At 48.3% G+C, this 16,491-nt stretch overlaps 8 protein-coding genes across 8 annotated transcripts; 4 read left to right on the forward strand and 4 right to left on the reverse strand.

Moving 5' to 3' along the window:
• Positions 1-62: 62 nt before the first annotated feature.
• On the reverse strand, positions 63-1,745 carry FVEG_01756 (hypothetical protein; the record flags this gene model as incomplete). Its single annotated transcript, XM_018888753.1, has 4 exons — positions 63-320; positions 372-477; positions 533-1,507; positions 1,564-1,745. The coding sequence occupies 4 exons, from the start codon at positions 1,743-1,745 to the stop codon at positions 63-65; spliced, it is 1,521 nt and encodes a 506-aa protein (XP_018744755.1).
• Positions 1,746-2,420: 675 nt separating this feature from the next.
• On the forward strand, positions 2,421-4,421 carry FVEG_01755 (hypothetical protein; the record flags this gene model as incomplete). Its single annotated transcript, XM_018888752.1, has 1 exon — positions 2,421-4,421. One exon carries the CDS (start codon positions 2,421-2,423, stop codon positions 4,419-4,421), a length of 2,001 nt encoding a protein of 666 aa, XP_018744754.1.
• A 234-nt stretch (positions 4,422-4,655) lies between these two features.
• FVEG_14916 (hypothetical protein) lies at positions 4,656-5,945 on the reverse strand. Its single transcript, XM_018903950.1, has 2 exons — positions 5,009-5,945; positions 4,656-4,960 (listed from the first exon to the last, which is right to left on the reverse strand). The coding sequence occupies exons 1-2, from the start codon at positions 5,850-5,852 to the stop codon at positions 4,689-4,691; spliced, it is 1,116 nt and encodes a 371-aa protein (XP_018744753.1). The 5' UTR covers positions 5,853-5,945; the 3' UTR covers positions 4,656-4,688.
• Positions 5,946-6,670: 725 nt separating this feature from the next.
• Positions 6,671-7,900, forward strand: FVEG_01752 (aliphatic nitrilase). Its single transcript, XM_018888751.1, has one exon. The coding sequence runs from the start codon at positions 6,723-6,725 to the stop codon at positions 7,809-7,811; it is 1,089 nt and encodes a 362-aa protein (XP_018744752.1). The 5' UTR covers positions 6,671-6,722; the 3' UTR covers positions 7,812-7,900.
• A 91-nt stretch (positions 7,901-7,991) lies between these two features.
• FVEG_14915 (hypothetical protein) lies at positions 7,992-8,958 on the forward strand. Its single transcript, XM_018903949.1, has one exon. It carries the CDS (start codon positions 8,046-8,048, stop codon positions 8,766-8,768), a length of 723 nt encoding a protein of 240 aa, XP_018744751.1. The 5' UTR covers positions 7,992-8,045; the 3' UTR covers positions 8,769-8,958.
• A 47-nt stretch (positions 8,959-9,005) lies between these two features.
• FVEG_14914 (hypothetical protein) lies at positions 9,006-10,810 on the reverse strand (the record flags this gene model as incomplete). Its single annotated transcript, XM_018903948.1, has 4 exons — positions 9,006-9,824; positions 9,873-10,323; positions 10,373-10,587; positions 10,640-10,810. 4 exons carry the CDS (start codon positions 10,808-10,810, stop codon positions 9,006-9,008), a joined length of 1,656 nt encoding a protein of 551 aa, XP_018744750.1.
• A 1,287-nt stretch (positions 10,811-12,097) lies between these two features.
• On the reverse strand, positions 12,098-13,402 carry FVEG_01749 (hypothetical protein; the record flags this gene model as incomplete). Its single annotated transcript, XM_018888750.1, has 4 exons — positions 12,098-12,587; positions 12,640-13,007; positions 13,071-13,175; positions 13,232-13,402. The coding sequence occupies 4 exons, from the start codon at positions 13,400-13,402 to the stop codon at positions 12,098-12,100; spliced, it is 1,134 nt and encodes a 377-aa protein (XP_018744749.1).
• Positions 13,403-14,820: 1,418 nt separating this feature from the next.
• On the forward strand, positions 14,821-15,867 carry FVEG_01748 (hypothetical protein). Its single transcript, XM_018888749.1, has 2 exons — positions 14,821-15,317; positions 15,369-15,867. Exons 1-2 carry the CDS (start codon positions 14,843-14,845, stop codon positions 15,734-15,736), a joined length of 843 nt encoding a protein of 280 aa, XP_018744748.1. The 5' UTR covers positions 14,821-14,842; the 3' UTR covers positions 15,737-15,867.
• The last annotated feature ends 624 nt before the right edge of the window (positions 15,868-16,491 follow it).

A 16,491-nucleotide genomic window follows, 5' to 3' on the forward strand; every position in this document is an offset into this window, starting at 1 on the left:
ATTGGAGAATTTCGAGAGGGGAAACACCGCTACTACTACCATAACCTGTCGATATCCTCGGCTCAAGATGTTGGTTTTAGCTCATCCTTCAATGTTCCGACAGGATCTTGTGTTTGGTGGTCACCCCAACTAGCATCCCATCCATTCTCCTCGAGATAATTCTTCCAGATTTGATCCTCCTTTTCAAGATGCTTCTCGCCATCTTGGACAACGAACCATGCATTGAGCGCGCCCAGAACTGCGAAGGCAGAGCCAATTAAGAAAACAACCTGGTTGCCTTTGACGGTATCGGTGTATGAGCTGAGGATGGCAGTGAAGACCTGGCCGAGTTAGCATTGGTAAAGAAGGACAGAGACAAAGGGACGGTTTACCTGAGTACCGATGGCAGCACCAGCTTTCGACCATGCGGAGATGAAGCCAAGAGCATGACCTCGAACCGAAGTTGGGAATGGCTCAGTCGCTACGATGACAACAGTACTGCGGGAAATGTTAGCACGGAATCTCTGATATGAGCCACCGAGCGTTCACAAACCTTCCAGGGCCGACTTCACCTAGAGTGAGGAAGATGCCATATAGAACCACGAACAACGGAAACACTTTCTGAATTTGTTCGTTGGCGCCACCAAGCACGAACCCGAGAACAGCTTGGAGAGTATATCCCAAGGCCATAGTCTTTCTCCTTCCAATCTTATCAGACAGGTATCCGCCGATGAAAGGACCAGGCAGGTAAAAGCTGTTGATGAGGGCTCCCCAACCGAGGTTCTGGACAAGCGAGTTCGAAGCATTGACTCTTGAGATGATAACAGAACTAAAGATGCCAAAGGGAATCGAGATCCAGTTGTATAAAAACCAACTCAGAGCAGCGCCAATGATACGTCTCCAATACTTCTTGAAGATCAAAACATATGGCGTCCTTTGTTTTCGAAGGGCTGAGTTTCGGTACGCGGTAGATACCCTCATCCTCAGTCGGAACCAAAAGATAGACAATGGCGGAACAGCACCCAACGCAAGAGCAACTCTCCAAACAGTCTCATATCGGTCCGTTCGTTGATGCACACAGAGCAGTAGCAGCAATGGAACGAGGGCACCGAAAGTATATCCCAGGCCAGCGGAGAGATCAGCTACCATGGCAAACATGAACCCTCTCGACTTGCGAAACTGTCCATCTTCATCAGAAGCTTCCATCGCACCCGCGCCTGACACAGGATATTCTCCTCCTGCTCCTACGCCAGCTATTCCACGAGCAATGACAAGCATCCACATCAGACCGGTTGTGGTTAAACCGCTTGCGCCAGCGCTCAGAGCGATACCGAGAAGGAGGATAAGCGTTGTCATGACGGCGCCGGTTTTGCGACCCAGTTGGTCTACTACCACGCCGAAACCTATCATGCCGACGATCATACCGATTAGGAAGGCGTTTGAGAGGCGGGATCGCATTGTTGATGTTAGGGCTTCGGGGTAGAGAGTTGCGAAGAGAAGTTCGAGGTTACCAATCACCGCAGCATTGCTTGTTTCTTGTCAGAGCCAGTACAGAGAATAGTAATTCGTGGTGCTTGTGCTTACTAGCCATCTGATCCCAGGGCAAGACCTGAGAAGACCATGGTCAGATAGACCGAGACCTTGCTGTACAGATCTGGCTTTCTGACATCTCCAACCTCGACATCTTGGATGTCTCCTATGTTGGCCTTCTTTGTGTCATCAAGCTCGTGACCCGCCGTTGCGGATGTAATCTCAAGAGCTGACATGGTGTGAGCGAAGTGAGAGCTCAACCTTCTCTGGCATGGGATTATGAGGGAGGAAAGTGTCACAATGATCAAAAGATCGACAAAGATCAGATGCCCTACCTTAATACAAAATATTCAGCGATCTTATCTGAGACCTGGAAATAAAGAACCAAGCTAAATACCGTCTTATCCGACGGCCGCATTTCTATACGCCGGTTATACGCGTTGAACACAGTATATCGCTATATAATACCTCATCGGCGAACTCTACCCGGATATTAAAACTGCACCCGATGACCTGTAATCTCGAGATAAAGCGATGCTCAGAAGGGTAATTGTATCCCTGGTTCAGCGATAAGCATCACTATCAGCCCGTATGGAGTCCTGATCTGCATGAATGGGGGCGGGGTTCGTTTGAAGAGCGGGGAATAACATGATAATGGGTCGCGATGTAACCTGGAACTCGGCCGCTCGGCGTAGCAAGTGTTTTTTTATGAGATTGAGATAATTAGGTGGTTGGCCGATGGACGTTAGATTGCCTTCCTAGACGAGTAAGCTGCTTTGTCAAGTGAGGTCGACGTTCTCTCCCTTACTAATTCTCGGCATTGTATCTCTGTTCATGACCAGGCAAAACAACAGGATTGCCACATACAATCGGGCCTCGCCAACAGTTGAAGTATTTCACGGAAATTTGCGATGCAGCTCCCAGCAATTGACATAATCTACCATGAGCCCATCACCTTGAGTGACGGGACAGTCTTGTCAGCCATGATATGGCTACCCAAAAACGCCAAATCACACCCTGTCCCAGCAATTCTCGAATACTTACCATACCGAAAGCGAGACATGACTGCCGTGCGTGATGCCATGAACCATCCATACGTCGCAGCCCATGGCTATGCTTGTGTCCGCGTTGATATGCGAGGAACAGGTGATTCTCAAGGCATCCTACGAGGCGAATACCTGCCGCAGGAACAAGACGACGCCTTAGAGATTCTGACGTGGATCGCTGCGCAAGACTGGTGTACAGGATCAATAGGCATGATTGGCATCTCATGGGGCGGTTTCAATGGGCTACAAGTTGCAGCTCGTCGACCACCTGAGCTCAAGGCTGTTATCTCCATCTGTTCCACTGATATGCGCTATGATGACGATATTCATTACATGGGCGGCTGTATCTTGACAGAAAATCTGACCTGGGCTGCTTCTATGTTTTCAATCAACTCGTCGCCTCCCGACCCAGCAATAGTCGGTGATCAGTGGCGGGAACTCTGGTTGAAACGACTTGAATCAGGTGGCCTTTTCGCAGAAGAATGGCATCAACATCAGCGACGCGACGATTTCTGGAAGCACGCGTCTATCGGCGAAGACTACAGCTCCATCCAATGTCCTGTTTATCTCGTGGGCGGATGGATGGATCCTTATACCAACACCATCTTCAGGATGTTGGAGAACTTGAAGGTGCCTAGAAAAGGCCTTGTTGGCCCATGGGGGCACAAGTACCCCAACTTTGGATATCCTGGGCCGCAGATTGGGTTCCTGCAGGAGTCGATTAGGTGGTGGGATAAGTGGTTGAAAGGAAGCGAGACGGGAATTATGCATGAACCCATGCTTCGATGTTATCTTCAAGATCCGACCCCTCCTGCCCCGTATATGGAAAATCGGCCTGGACGTTGGGTCGCGGAGGATAATTGGTCTGATTCGAAGTCTTCTTTTCTGAGGCTGGGTCTTTCGCCTGGCCAGTTGACGACCGGCAGTTCAAGCAGCGACGAGAAGCTTGAGATCTGCTCCCCTCAAACAGTGGGATTTGCGGGCGGTAGATGGTTAGTCTTTGGCGTTGAGGGCGAAGGACCTGGTGATCAACGTCTGGAAGCTGGAGGAAGTCTGGTGTTCGATACGCCAGTTTTGACCGAACCTATGAACTTACTCGGGGCTCCGATCTTGAAGGTCCGCGTTGCGAGTGACAAGGTAAATGCGCTCATTGCAGCGACCTTGTCGGAAGTACTACCGAGCGGCGCAGCTACCAAGGTCTCTCATGGTGTTCTCAACTTGACGCATCGGCATGGTCATGAAGATGTGCGACCTCTAGAGCCTAGGAAGTTCTATGACGTTACGCTCAAGTTGAATCACTTTGGGCAGTGCATCGGTGCTGGGAGTCACCTTCGTCTTGCGTTGTCCTCGACGTACTTCCCCTTAGTCTGGCCATCTCCCGAAGTCACGACACTCACGATCGACTGTGCCCACAGCACTCTAGATCTGCCAGAACGTGGCGATAACCCTCAAGACTCCCAGCTCAAACCGTTTAAACCAGCCGTCAACGGATCCCTTTCACAAACTGAAATCCGACCAGCGAAACACAGAAACTACGTCACGAACGATTGGGACTCTGGTGAGACTGCTCTCTGCGTGGACTGGGATGATGGTATGTGGGAAGTCAACGAAACGGGTTGGAAATATGGATGGTGGACAGGCTTGAAGTCGAGTATCGAACCATATGATCCGTTGTCAGCGGAGGTTGAGCAGCGATTTCAGAGGGACTTTGAAAGAGGTGATATTGTTATCAAGACGACGGGTTGGACGAAGATGAAGATGACGAAAACTGATATGATTATTACAGCTCGTCTTGATGCGTACGAGAATGAGAAGATTGTCTTTGGAAGGGATTTCTCGTACACGATTCCTAGGGACAACGTCTAAGATTTGGATGCTCGGAGATCAAAAACTTGGCTTTCAAAACATCAGTCCTTACCAGCGACGACTTGGTGGCCATTTCCAGTGTCATCGGATAGAGCCCACGACGGCCACCGCTCGAAAGCTCGCAGGCAACGATTACTTGGTACATCTAGTACATCTGTATATGTTTGTATTCCTTGTCTAATGACAGGAAGAGCTATAACTATTCCCAAGTGTGATAGTCATGTGAGATTAATGCCCTCAATTTGTATAAACCTTATATCGAGTCGCTTATGCATTCTCAAAAATCCTGCGAAACCTGCGTGGCCTGCTGCTAGAGATCGCATTTGACGACTCATTGGTTGTCCATTTCGCAAAAGAGTCCGAGATAGTTTTGACGATATCTTCCTGCTCTTTCTTCTCGACGATGTCATGCGAAAAACTATTGATCATTTCCATCAACTCTTGAAAGCGCTTCAGCTCTTCCATTACCGATGTCCCGCCGTACAGCAACCGCTTAGCCTCCACGTCGTATTTGATTTCTCCCAAATCCAGCTCCTCATCTAAGTGGACAGGTAAGCTGAGAACTGGATAATAGAAAACATACTCACCAGTAAACAAGTAACTGAAGGTCTTGAAAATCAGTTCGTCATCTGAAGGTTGACTACGGAGTCCCAGTAGCATTAGTGCGAGAGGAATTGCAAATTTGTCCCCTCCATATACCTGGCCTAGAGATATGGCAGTCCGAATTTGCCTTGCATCGACTGCATCGTTATTCCGAATACCCTTTCGCAACGCTCGAACGGTAGTCGGCCAGTAGCTCCAGTTTTGTTTCTGGTCCAACGCTGGACAAATGACTGTGAGAAGTCCCCCATCAATGAGCTGCTGCATTGTCATCTGTACGCACTTCCCTCTGATATCGAGGCTTCCCTGACTAAGGTATTCTCCGAAGTAAAGGTCGTCCATTCGCCAACCTCTCACTTTCTCTATATACCGATCGTATGGACGATAACAGTTTATAGCATCGATATCCCGCAGAAAAGTCTGACTTGGAAAGTTCCGAGTGTCAATCATGATTAACTTCATCTCCGACAGCTCTGAATTTATTTCGGATCTCGGAGTAGTGCGATGCAAGCCGTACTGGAGGAGAAAAAGGAGAGAACTTGACCAGGACATCAAATTGCATGGGTTATGTTCCCGGTCTTTGCATTTCAACAAATGGTATCCCAGTCTGGTACCGGCCACTTTAGGGGGAAGCTGTAAGAGATCGGTACCACAGGAAGGATCCAGTACAAACTCATCGCTCGATCGTTTGGAGGCAGCTAGAGATTTAACACAGTCGGTGTTTGTGAAACCAGTTGACTTGGTATCGTAGAGACGGAAAAGATAAGTTGGAGTCTTATCAAACGCGAAATTTGTCTCTTGGCCAGCCTTGGGCTCGAACAGCTGAGGCATGTTGGAGAAGCCGATGAGGGAGAGGTTTATGACAGATTATTCAAAGTAGTTGAGCGAGTTAAAAATAAGGTTTTTTGCTTTTCCGAGTATGAGGGTCTTACGAAGATGAGAAGGTTAAAATTTCAACAAGACTCTGAGGTCAGACAAGGTTGTGTTTAGTTATATAGGTACATACATCCCGGCCTCATTATCAGGCCGATGGCGCAGTTGGGCCAACAACATCATGGCACACCACTATTGGTCAATACGTTGAAAGTGGTTCAAAAATAGATGGCTTCTAATTGGTTTACCAACCAACAGAAGTTCTCCCTCTCTTGGCTAAATGGCTTAGGCATACAAATTGTTCAAAGAAAGCCCAGCGTATTGAGGGTTGGTACACATGTAGAGAAATATGCCATCGCACCAGCCACTTTGTAATGCATTCACTCTCAGATGTTGGAATCGAAATGTGGCTGTGTCTGAGAATATGCCTTGGTGCCTACGAACGGCAAGGTTAAGGAATAAAGGCTGCTAATAAAGAGGCGAGCGTGAGGCCTCTGCAAAGGCCATGTCGGTAGGCATCCAGTGCTAACTCGATCTTTTTATTGTACTAGCCCAAGACGACATAGATCAATCAATTGAATCCCCGGTCACAATGTTAAGTAAGTAGTAATTGACGATGAGCGGAGCGTAAAAGAAGCCGAGCCTTTGTGATCTTATCATCCCGCGATACCCGATATTGCCGTTTCTCCACCTTTTGAGCATCTGGGGTACTCACAGTGACTACACAGCGTTCACCACTCATTAGAAGTACATTGGAGACTCATTGGCATTGTACAACAGAACTCAGTCGCCATACGTCGGTAAGACCAGGCTACAGAGATACGAGAAATGACTGTCGTTCGAGTTGCCGCATGCCATGTTGCTCCCATCTTCCTCTCCGCGAAGGCTACGACCGCAAAAGCAATTGGGTTGATCAAACAGGCTGCGCAGAACAAAGCGAATCTAGTCGTCTTCCCGGAAACATACATCTCCGCGTTCCCAATATGGAGTTCGATACGGGCTCCTACCGAGAACCACGATCTTTTCAAGCGAATGGCGCATGAGTCGATCTTTGCAGATGGCGATGAAATCCACACTATTCGAAACACTGCAAAAGAGGCAAACATCATGGTCAGCGTAGGCTTTTCTGAGAAAACTCGCTTCAGCAGTGCGACTCTATACAACTCAAACCTTTTCATCGGAACTTTCGGAGAGGTCATGATCCATCATCGGAAATTAATGCCTACGTTCTTTGAGAAGCTTACTTGGGCACCTGGAGATGGGCACGGCCTTCGCGTTGCAGACACGCCGTATGGAAAGATTGGAAACTTGATATGTGGAGAGAATACCAACCCTTTGGCTCGGTATAGCCTTATGGCTCAAGGAGAAAACATTCACATTTCAACTTGGCCACCAATCTGGCCAACCCGAGTTGCTCCCCAGGGTGGAGCTTCAGTATCTTCTGAGACAGCCTCAGATAAGCCCAACTATGATAATGTTACCGCAAACAGAACTAGAGCGGCTGCTCATTGCTTCGAAGCCAAGTGTTTCGGTGTCTTGTGCTCAGGCGTTCTGGGAGAAGACGCCATTCAGGCAGTCTCTGGGGGTTCAGCGTACTTAACTGAGGTGCTACAGCAGTCTCAGCGTGGCGCGACACAGTTTCTTGATCCAACTGGAGCTCCTATGAAGGGATTCACCATCGACAGCCAGACTGGGGAGACTGTAGCCACCGACTTTCTGCAGCTTGATGAAGGGATTCTTTATGCTGATCTTGATATCGAGGATTGTATCGAAGGGAAACAGTATCATGATGTTGTTGGAGGATATCAGCGCTTGGATGTTTTCGATCTTAAGGTGAATCGTACTCGAAGGGAGCCAGTTACTTTCACCGAAGACGTTAGCAAGGTTCCATCTCAAGATTGGCAACCCGTTGACTGAGGAGCTTGTGTTCAACCGAATATCAGGAAAGCTGTTTTATGTTGTCTCGTCACATCCCTGAGAGGTCAAATATGTCAATTGTCGCACCAGATTCCGACTGCTTACGCTCGTGACCTGCCCAATCCGGCAGCTTATGTCATTCAGTCCCTATCTCAAATGAGGGGCAGCATCATTAGGATTTTGGACATTTGGAACTTGAGTTGTTTATGACAACTTCTCACCCGATACGCTGAAATGACTCATCAGAAGGTTCCCAATGTCATAGAACGCCCGCTTCCCAACGGCGTCATCTACGACATGTCAACCGTCGGACAAGTACGAATCACACTCCCCGAATCTTCAACTTGGTCAAGCGGTCTTCATTGGCATGAAATTCACGACGAGTACTTGAAAGTGGTCAAAGGAACAATTCGAGTCCGATTGGGAGATTTGCGACAAGTCATCAGCGCTACCGATGGTAATCAGCCTGAGGTCAAAGTCCCGCGTTATACGTGGCATGAATGGCAGCGAGCGGCGCCGAAGGGCGAAGAGGTTGTCGTGATTGAGAGGACAGAGCCAGATGATAACGACAAAGCCATTTTCTTTTGGAATCTCAATGGCGTTATTCTCAACAGTCCCAAAATGCTGAGAGATGAGACCTCGTTGGTATCTAGGTTGCCATCGAGGCTGCAAGGACTGCTTCTTGATATATGGATTCCTCTCAATCTGTTCATCATTTTTCGGTCCTTGGACAACATTCCTGTTTTCTTGAACGCGCCCAACCTTTCGCGAGTATCAGATAACAGATTGAGGAGCTTGTTACAGAACATCGATATAGTGGTCTCGCACATCATTCTACTTGCTGCTTCTTGGGTTGGATGGGTTTTGGGCTTACAGCCGATTCAACGGAGATACACACCTGAGGATGCGTATACGAAATGGCAATCGCGACAAAACTTTCCTAAGAAAACCGCATGATCGGCAGACAGAGTCCAGGGATTTGAGGTCATGATCAAGTTCATCTGCTTGATAGAATGAGCCAGACAGTTGTAGGCCTAGAGTTTTGAGATAGCCGTCTATTACGATATACTATCTCAATATCCAAGTGGGATATATCAAGATTCTATATAATATCTTGGAAAACATCATATTTTATTATGCATCGCCAACTGAAACAAATTTTATGCCGCGCCAATTGATTACAAAGCCACCAATCTAGTTCTCAACAATAGGTCCGTTATACTCCTTTCGCGCCCAGGCGAAGTAGTAAATGACACTGAAAATGACGAGGCCACCAGTGACCACGACACTGTAGTTCATCATATCCACGGTAGGTTCCACCATGGGAGGCCAAAAGCTGAAGAAGCCAACTACGATGAGGTAGCACATGGCGAAGATGTTGTTGGCAATGCCAAAGGCACCCTTGAGATGGAACGGACCCCAAACAAGCTCAGCGCCAGTGGTGTTGGCCAAAGCTGGGAGGTCAGATGCGCCGGGCAGTGTGAAGCCCTTGGTAAGACGTCGGTAGAGTAGAAGGCCGGCGGCAATGAGATATGAGGAGTAGAGGCAAGAGATGGAGAGAGAGGTCACGTTTTGGAACGCAACAGGTGATCCAATGTTGATGAGTGACAGGAGGATCGAGATGACGGCAGTGCAAAAGACCGAGTACACAGGGACGGTGGTTCGGTCGCTGACCTTGGACAGAGTGCGCCAGCCAGGAAGGCCACGGTCGCGGGCAAAGGACCAAAAGACGCGAGAGGTCGATGCAAGCATACCGACAGTGGCGCAAGCAGCGAGAAGAACAATAATGGCGGACATTACAGTCGCGCCGGCTCTTGAGTTTGTCGCTTGCTTGAAGATGTACATGTAAGGGAAGCCGAGCATTCCGGGGCCTGAGGCCATGGCATCGTCGAGGTTACCCATGCAGAAGACCATGGCGATGACCATGGCAAAGCCGCAAGCGCCGTTGATGCAGAGACTGAGAAGGATGGAGGTGGGGACGACGACGGAGGGATTGACGGTCTCTTCGGACATCTAGGGACAGTCAGTGGCAATTCAAGAAGATGAGATGTGAGGACTTACGTGGAAGGCGGCATCAGTGCCGACGAAGGAAAAGGCATTACCCATCATACCAACCATGAACGAGATGCCATTAGTGGACCATCCGCCGTTGTTAACAAAAGTACCAAAGACATCCGACGCCGAAGCATGAGGTCCAAGAGTAACAAGAGGGATCAAGATCGCAAAGAAGCCGAGAATGTGCAGGATCAAGATCAATCCCTCAAACTTGGGCAGCACCGAACTGACGAGGGTGTTGATGAAGACGGCAAAGCCAAAGATGGCCCAGAACAGCAATGTTCCTTGCCAAAGCTCGGGCTGGAAGTCAGGATAATTGAGTGTCGCCATTCCCAAGATCATGTTACCTGTGAGCAAGGCACTGGATGATACCGAGCCTTGCCATCCGCCGACCGTGAGCATGCCTGTGAGGTGACTGAGGAATTTGGAACACGACCGCGGCGCCATCATAGCGACCCTGAATTACCATTAGATGATGATTGAAAGACGTTAATGGAGTGACTGACCAGTGATATTGTCCTCCGGATGTTGGCGCCATCGAGACCAGCTCGCACATGGTAGCAAAGACACTAAAGTTACCGACCCAAACGACAAGGAAGCTGTAGATAACACCAGCAGTACCACCATTGTTGAGGCCCTGTGCAAAGAGAACAGTGATCGCTTCCCAGGTGATGAGAATAGTACAGCTAAATCCCAGAATTGTCATGAACCCAAAGTTGCGCTGAGCTGTCAGTCGATGATGCACCTCAATGATGGGGGACGGTGTAACGTACCCGAAGGACTTGCTTCTTGCCCATCCGCTCCAACTGATCCTTATCATGATAATTGATCGTGGAACTACGTCCAGAATCTGGCTCTGCCTTTGCCGAGACATTAACATCGCCTGCTGCCTTGACGGTGGCATTGTTGCCCATCTCAAAGCTGGGTTTGTTAACACTCTCCATGATGTTGAACCGGGAATAACAACGGGAGGGAAAGATTCGATAAGAGAAGGATTGAGGAGAGAAGAATAAAAAAAAGTTAAAAAGGGACTGCAGGAAGAGAAGGAAGGAAAGGGAAAAGAAAGGTACGGATACAGGAATGTTGGTTGCACCCCCTGGGAAATGGTCGCAGCGGTAGCATTGGGGACGGCCGCCACCAACCGAGGCTGGGAATAAGACTGGGTATGATATGTTACAGATTAACTTAATCCTCTTAGTATTATTCTACCATACGTCTACATCTACAGCGACGTTGCGTTGCATTGCTCCGCTATCTGTCCGGACATCACCTCGCCCCTCCTGTTGCTGATCCGGCAGAATGCACCGATGCCCCCCCCCCCCCCCCCCGGAAAGTCCACTAACAGGGCCTAACAAGGGTTTCCCCCCTCCCACCGGGCTTTTTGTAGGCCCAGGGTCCATGTCACTTAGCGGGCATGACAGGGGATAGCAATCAACGAGCCAAATTGACAGTTGTTTGACGGGGAGCCATTTGCGACACAAGCTGTCAGCATAAATTGAACATTTCTTTTTTTTTTTTCTCCGTATCTCCCCGCAAATAAGATCGTCGCCCCTCCGTTTGACCATTTTCAGACTAAACACGTTCCGGTGAGGTTTATTGGCTTAGAGTTCTATTGATTCATAGCTCGTTATAAGCGAGCGGCACAGAGCGACCTGAATAAACGCCACAGACGACGATTTGAGAGACAAGTTCTCGACAGCAGCGGAAAGGAGGGCCCGGGCGTGCTCAAACTCTAGAGCCACCAGATCTGGATAGATCAGGGCCCGGCTTGTTTTCCTCGTTCCAGGTGCCTGGGTGCAAGGATGGACCCATACTGTTACGTACCTTACTGTGCGGTGCTGCGGGTTGGTTGAGGTGACCTGCTCTATTCGTTATGGTGATGTATCATAATCATATGCAACCGAGCGAACCACTGAGCCCCTGTATGTCAGAAAAATGTTTTCTCTTTACCCTTTCTTTTTTTGCAGCGGTCCAACATTTGTTATGCTGTTGGTCAGAGGAGATTCATGCACGCCTGACAAACATTTCATCTTGCTTTTTCTCAGAGTGCTTGCAGCTTTCCTGATACAAAACGTTCTATATTTAAAACAGCGAGTGGGCCTTATTTTCTTTGCTCTAAATTCGTACACTTGCATACAACGTTGCTGCGCTGTAACCAAAACTTCTCGGAGGGATGAATAACCGAGAAAACAAACATGACTGGAGAAAAAAAAAAGGCAAATTACCTCGCCTCATGTTTGCCGGAATGCTGCATCCTGCGTTGTCTCTATGTCTACCTGCCACGTCTGATGGATCAAGATCTTTTGACTTGAGTGGCTCGAGCGACTCTGCCCATCCCAGCTCCTCTCGTGGTCATGTTTCGGCTTCGTAGCAAAGTCCTCCATCTCGTGAATCTCACTGCGCTGCGTCTTGGATGCATGATCCAGGGCTCGCGATCTGCTGCTCTGCCCTGTTTTTGACTTGTATCCCGCGTAGCCGGGCCTGTTCGTTGGGTACCCGTTGCTGCTCGACTTGCCCTGCCGTCGCATGTCGTCGACGCGGATCTGCCCCGACTCTAGGCTGTCGAGGAAGGGCTTGAAGTTGGGCAGGCATACGGTGAGGATGGCGAGGCACTGCACTAGCTGGATGGTGATGGAGGCGGGCCAGATGCTAAATGAGTGATCGGCAGAGTCGAATGCCTTGTTGGAGTAGTGGATTTGCGCTGCGATTGCCGGCGTTACACTAAAATGTTGTTAGCCGGAGAATAAAAGAAAATGAACCACGCAGTACGTACAATATTCTGCTGCCAAAAACGCTCATGACAAGAATCTTCTTGGGCCACGAGGTTTGGATCTTGACCACGTTTTCTGCCATAATGATGACGATGATGATGTCGGTGATGATGTTGGCGGTTGAGTAATACGTCCAAAATGCCTTGAGATTAATGCATTTATCGTTATCGCCGTAAAGCCAAGGTGTCGGTGGTTGACATTGGAAGAAATTGACGAGGAGCGCCGTGATGCCCCAAACACCAACGACGGCTTCGCAAGCGATGATGATCCATTTTTGGCTCTTAGGCGCCATGATTCGTAGACTCATTGTACCCGATAACTTGCAGCAAAGAAGTGAGGCGATGAACATCGTATTTGTCGCATATTGGCTCTGTGCGAGGGTGTATTAGTTGCTTGTTTGTTTGCTGTCGCGGGGTTGTCTGTCGGGTGTTACCTTGAAGAAGGTGTCTCGGTCGCCGGCGCTGAGAACCTCGAAATGTTGACCGAGTCCATGCTCGCACGCATTAAAGATAATCGCAGTCTGACAAGCCGCAAGTACCTGGGCGCATAAACATAAGCATGTTCGGAATGCATAAAGTGAGAGGGATGTCTTACAGTTGCGACAATGATGAGGATATCATCGACCCTCACTGTCTTGATCATGTAAAGCTTGGTGCCAGTCCTAACAAGACATGATAATATCGCAATGACGAGAAACATTAACGACAAGACCTGGATGAGCGGTGACTTGTTATTGTCGGTGATGATTCGTTGGTTCGAACTCATATTGGACTGATCAATGCAGCAAATGCTGCGCAAAAACGAGCGGAAAGAATATTACGAAAAAAGAGAGAGATCCACGAAAACGATATTAAATTCGGGCGACGATGAAATTCAGAGACAAAAGGGTATCACATAAAGCTAAGACAGACACAGCTGACAGTGGAGCGTAGATTAAGGAAAGGGAAGCTTCAGCTCAGGTACAGTTACGGTACATGAGAATCATGGTGTGAAGAGAATCTCACAGGCACAGGTACAGGTACTGGCGCGGCAGAAGACTGGTATTGGGCATATCCCGGAAACGGTGATTATAACGGTTATTGACACCCAAAAGCAGCTTGGAACCTTTTTCGTGAAACGGGACATGAGGACCAATAAATGGTAGGAATGAAGCTATATCACAGTTACGTAGGAATCATCCCCTTCCCCCTCTCCTCAGACCAGCCTGTGAGGCCAGTGTCTGCAAAGGAAGAAAAGCAAATTTTCAACATGGGTAGACCCCCTGCATTCTGCGCTATAACTCCAAGGTTCTATTGATGTGAAAGGGCGCCAATGATGCTTGATATCGCGGAGAGGAGAATTATGCAGCTGAGCGGCTCAGCAACAATGAGCCATCCGAAACAGCCGGACCTTCCAGTGAGATTTCACCGGTTGAAAGCTTATCTGTACATAAATCTGTGTATTATTGCAGATCGCAATATTTGAAGTACTGTGCAAACATGGCACAAATATCAACACGGCTGAGGTTCTCTACATCGATTGGTAGGGCTAAGTGAGAGCCGCAGACTAAGAGTTAGTCTACACCCCCCTGTTAGTGCAAATCGTCATGTGAAGAGGAGCCCTCTCGTTATCGTCACCGAACCAGTCCGTGCTTCTCCTCTAAACACCCCCTGAATCTGGGTCCACGCGTTAAGCCCAATGGGTTTGTTATCCGAACGGAGATCGATCCGCGGGTTACAATTAGTAAAAAGACCTTCCAAAATCTGTTTAGACCTACTTTTTTCGGGCAGATCATCCGGTGGAAGGAAGAGAAGGAGAAAAAATGGTTCGAATTCGCTTCACGGAATTATGCACTGCTCGTCAGAGATTTCCGCCTGCATGTCTCTGGTTGAACTTGCTACAAGTGGCGTAGCTTGCTGCTAAAGAGGGAAAAGATCTCTGTGGGCATGGATGTCCGGGCTTTTCGACCAACCGTTCTTCGTGGCTGCCTCGGTACTGCAAGCCCTCCGCTGAGTGGCTTTATTGTCAACCGAAAAAGGCATCGAGCTTCCGACTGTTCGTTTTTAGATGGTACGAGTAGAGAGGAAGGATTTGAATTGCGAGTTCTGATGGGCTGATTGGGTTTGCTTATTTCCGCTGTGGGTTCCACCGGGGATAAAATGACTGGATTAATGCTCTGATTAGCTCGGGTAGGTTGTTTGCCATGGCAGGCCTCTCTGCCACTGAATGCAACTCAATTCAATTGATTTATCCTTCTGTGCTACCATCCCAAACATCGCGTCACGTACCCAATATAACGTCAAGATGACCCTCAAACTCATCGAGGTCGACACTGCCACTGATTTCGAAGAGCTCATCGCATGCCAATGGGCATCTTACGAAAATCCCCTCCAGCCATTCTTTCGCATGTTCTGCCCGCTCAACGCTCCAACACACGCAGAATCTCTCAAAGAGTCAGTAGCACTTCAGCTCAGATGGCACAATGAAGACCCAACAAGCTATTGGGCAAAAGTTGTGAACGACGATGGCAAAATCGTGGGCGGGTGTTTATGGAAGATTTGTTCCGAGAACCCGTTCGATACAGATGAGGATCATTCCTACGCTTATTGGCAACCGGAAGGGGAGAGGCGAGAGTTTATCACACAAGCTCTGAAACAATTCGATGCGCCTAGAGCGCGGATGGGGGCTAGACCTCAAGTCTGTAAGTTTTCTATTCAGAGGATCGTGAGGAATGAGACTAAACCCGATGTAGATGTCAATATCGTCTTTACACATCCAGACCATCGCCGCCAAGGCGTGGCGAATGTTATTATGAACTGGAGCAAGCAGAAGGCTGATGAGATGGGTGTTGAGCTTTGGCTGGATGCGACAGAGCAGGGCGTGCCTGTTTATGAGAAGCATGGCTTCACAGTCGTCAACGTTAATACCATACAGCCTACGAAACAGAACCCTGGTGAAGAATGGCATAAAGTCAAAGAGGAATTAGGTCCTATGACGTTTAGACAGATGTGGAGACCTGCTGGTGGTGATTATCAAGAAGGCAAGACTGTGAAACCCTGGGAGACTGTCGAGATCAAGTATGAGCCTGAGCTGGCGTATGTAGAGTCTCATGCAGCTTAGGCGAGATGAGGGGATAGAAGTGACAGCAAGCATTCGATAGAGTTTAGATTAGCGTCTACATGATCGATGTGATGGATAGTGTCGTACATGTCAGACATGCATGGAAAAAGGAAATAATATGGTGATCGTCGTTTGGCTTGTGTCACCAGACCCATAACCGTCCCGCTTACCAGCTGAGCTGCGATCTGCAGTAGCAAACAGTCAGTCTGATTGTCGTGATCTACTGTTTGCTCACTACTTAATAACAGCTTGGTGAAACCTTCATCACTATCGTGTCATTCAGTTTGATCTATGATGACGAGACTCTTGATTGAACAGGAACGAACTGTAAATAATATTGACAAGGTATGGCTTGCAGTCCGTGTCTAGAAGGTTGGATACGCTTGTCAAGTTTTTCTCATGCATAGTGGCATCTTTCAAGTCATGATGGTGATCATTAATGCATAAATCATCAATTATGTAATGTTAGAAACCTCATAGTGATGGGAGTAAATCTTATCTGTGGTAGTTACCCTGTAGCTGAGAATCAATTATTACTTCAAGTGCAGAATAGCTGCAAACAGAGAAAAGAATTCAAGGCTCCATCATACTGAACAAGATATTAGCACAAATCCTAGCGTCTCTGTACTATTGGTCTCGCTCATGCCAATTGTAGAGACGTTGCGAAAACAATGCTATATTCTAAGTTGATGAACCTAAGCTGGTGTTCATCAAGCGCCTCATACATTTTATCAACAGGGTTCAATATTCTTATC

Source organism: Fusarium verticillioides, chromosome 6, assembly GCF_000149555.1.
Source record: "Fusarium verticillioides 7600 chromosome 6, whole genome shotgun sequence".
Taxonomy (NCBI): Eukaryota; Fungi; Ascomycota; class Sordariomycetes; order Hypocreales; family Nectriaceae; genus Fusarium; species Fusarium verticillioides.

Coding starts and splice junctions, on each gene's coding strand:
- FVEG_14916 (XM_018903950.1), bottom strand. CDS start 5,852: ATGCCTCAGCTGTTCGAGCCCAAGGCTGGCCAAGAGACAAATTTCGCG. Junction 4,961..5,008: donor CTTCAGTTACTTGTTTACTG/GTGAGTATGTTT, acceptor CTGTCCACTTAG/ATGAGGAGCTGGATTTGGGA.
- FVEG_01752 (XM_018888751.1), top strand. CDS start 6,723: ATGACTGTCGTTCGAGTTGCCGCATGCCATGTTGCTCCCATCTTCCTC.
- FVEG_14915 (XM_018903949.1), top strand. CDS start 8,046: ATGACTCATCAGAAGGTTCCCAATGTCATAGAACGCCCGCTTCCCAAC.
- FVEG_01748 (XM_018888749.1), top strand. CDS start 14,843: ATGCAACTCAATTCAATTGATTTATCCTTCTGTGCTACCATCCCAAAC. Junction 15,318..15,368: donor GGGGGCTAGACCTCAAGTCT/GTAAGTTTTCTA, acceptor AACCCGATGTAG/ATGTCAATATCGTCTTTACA.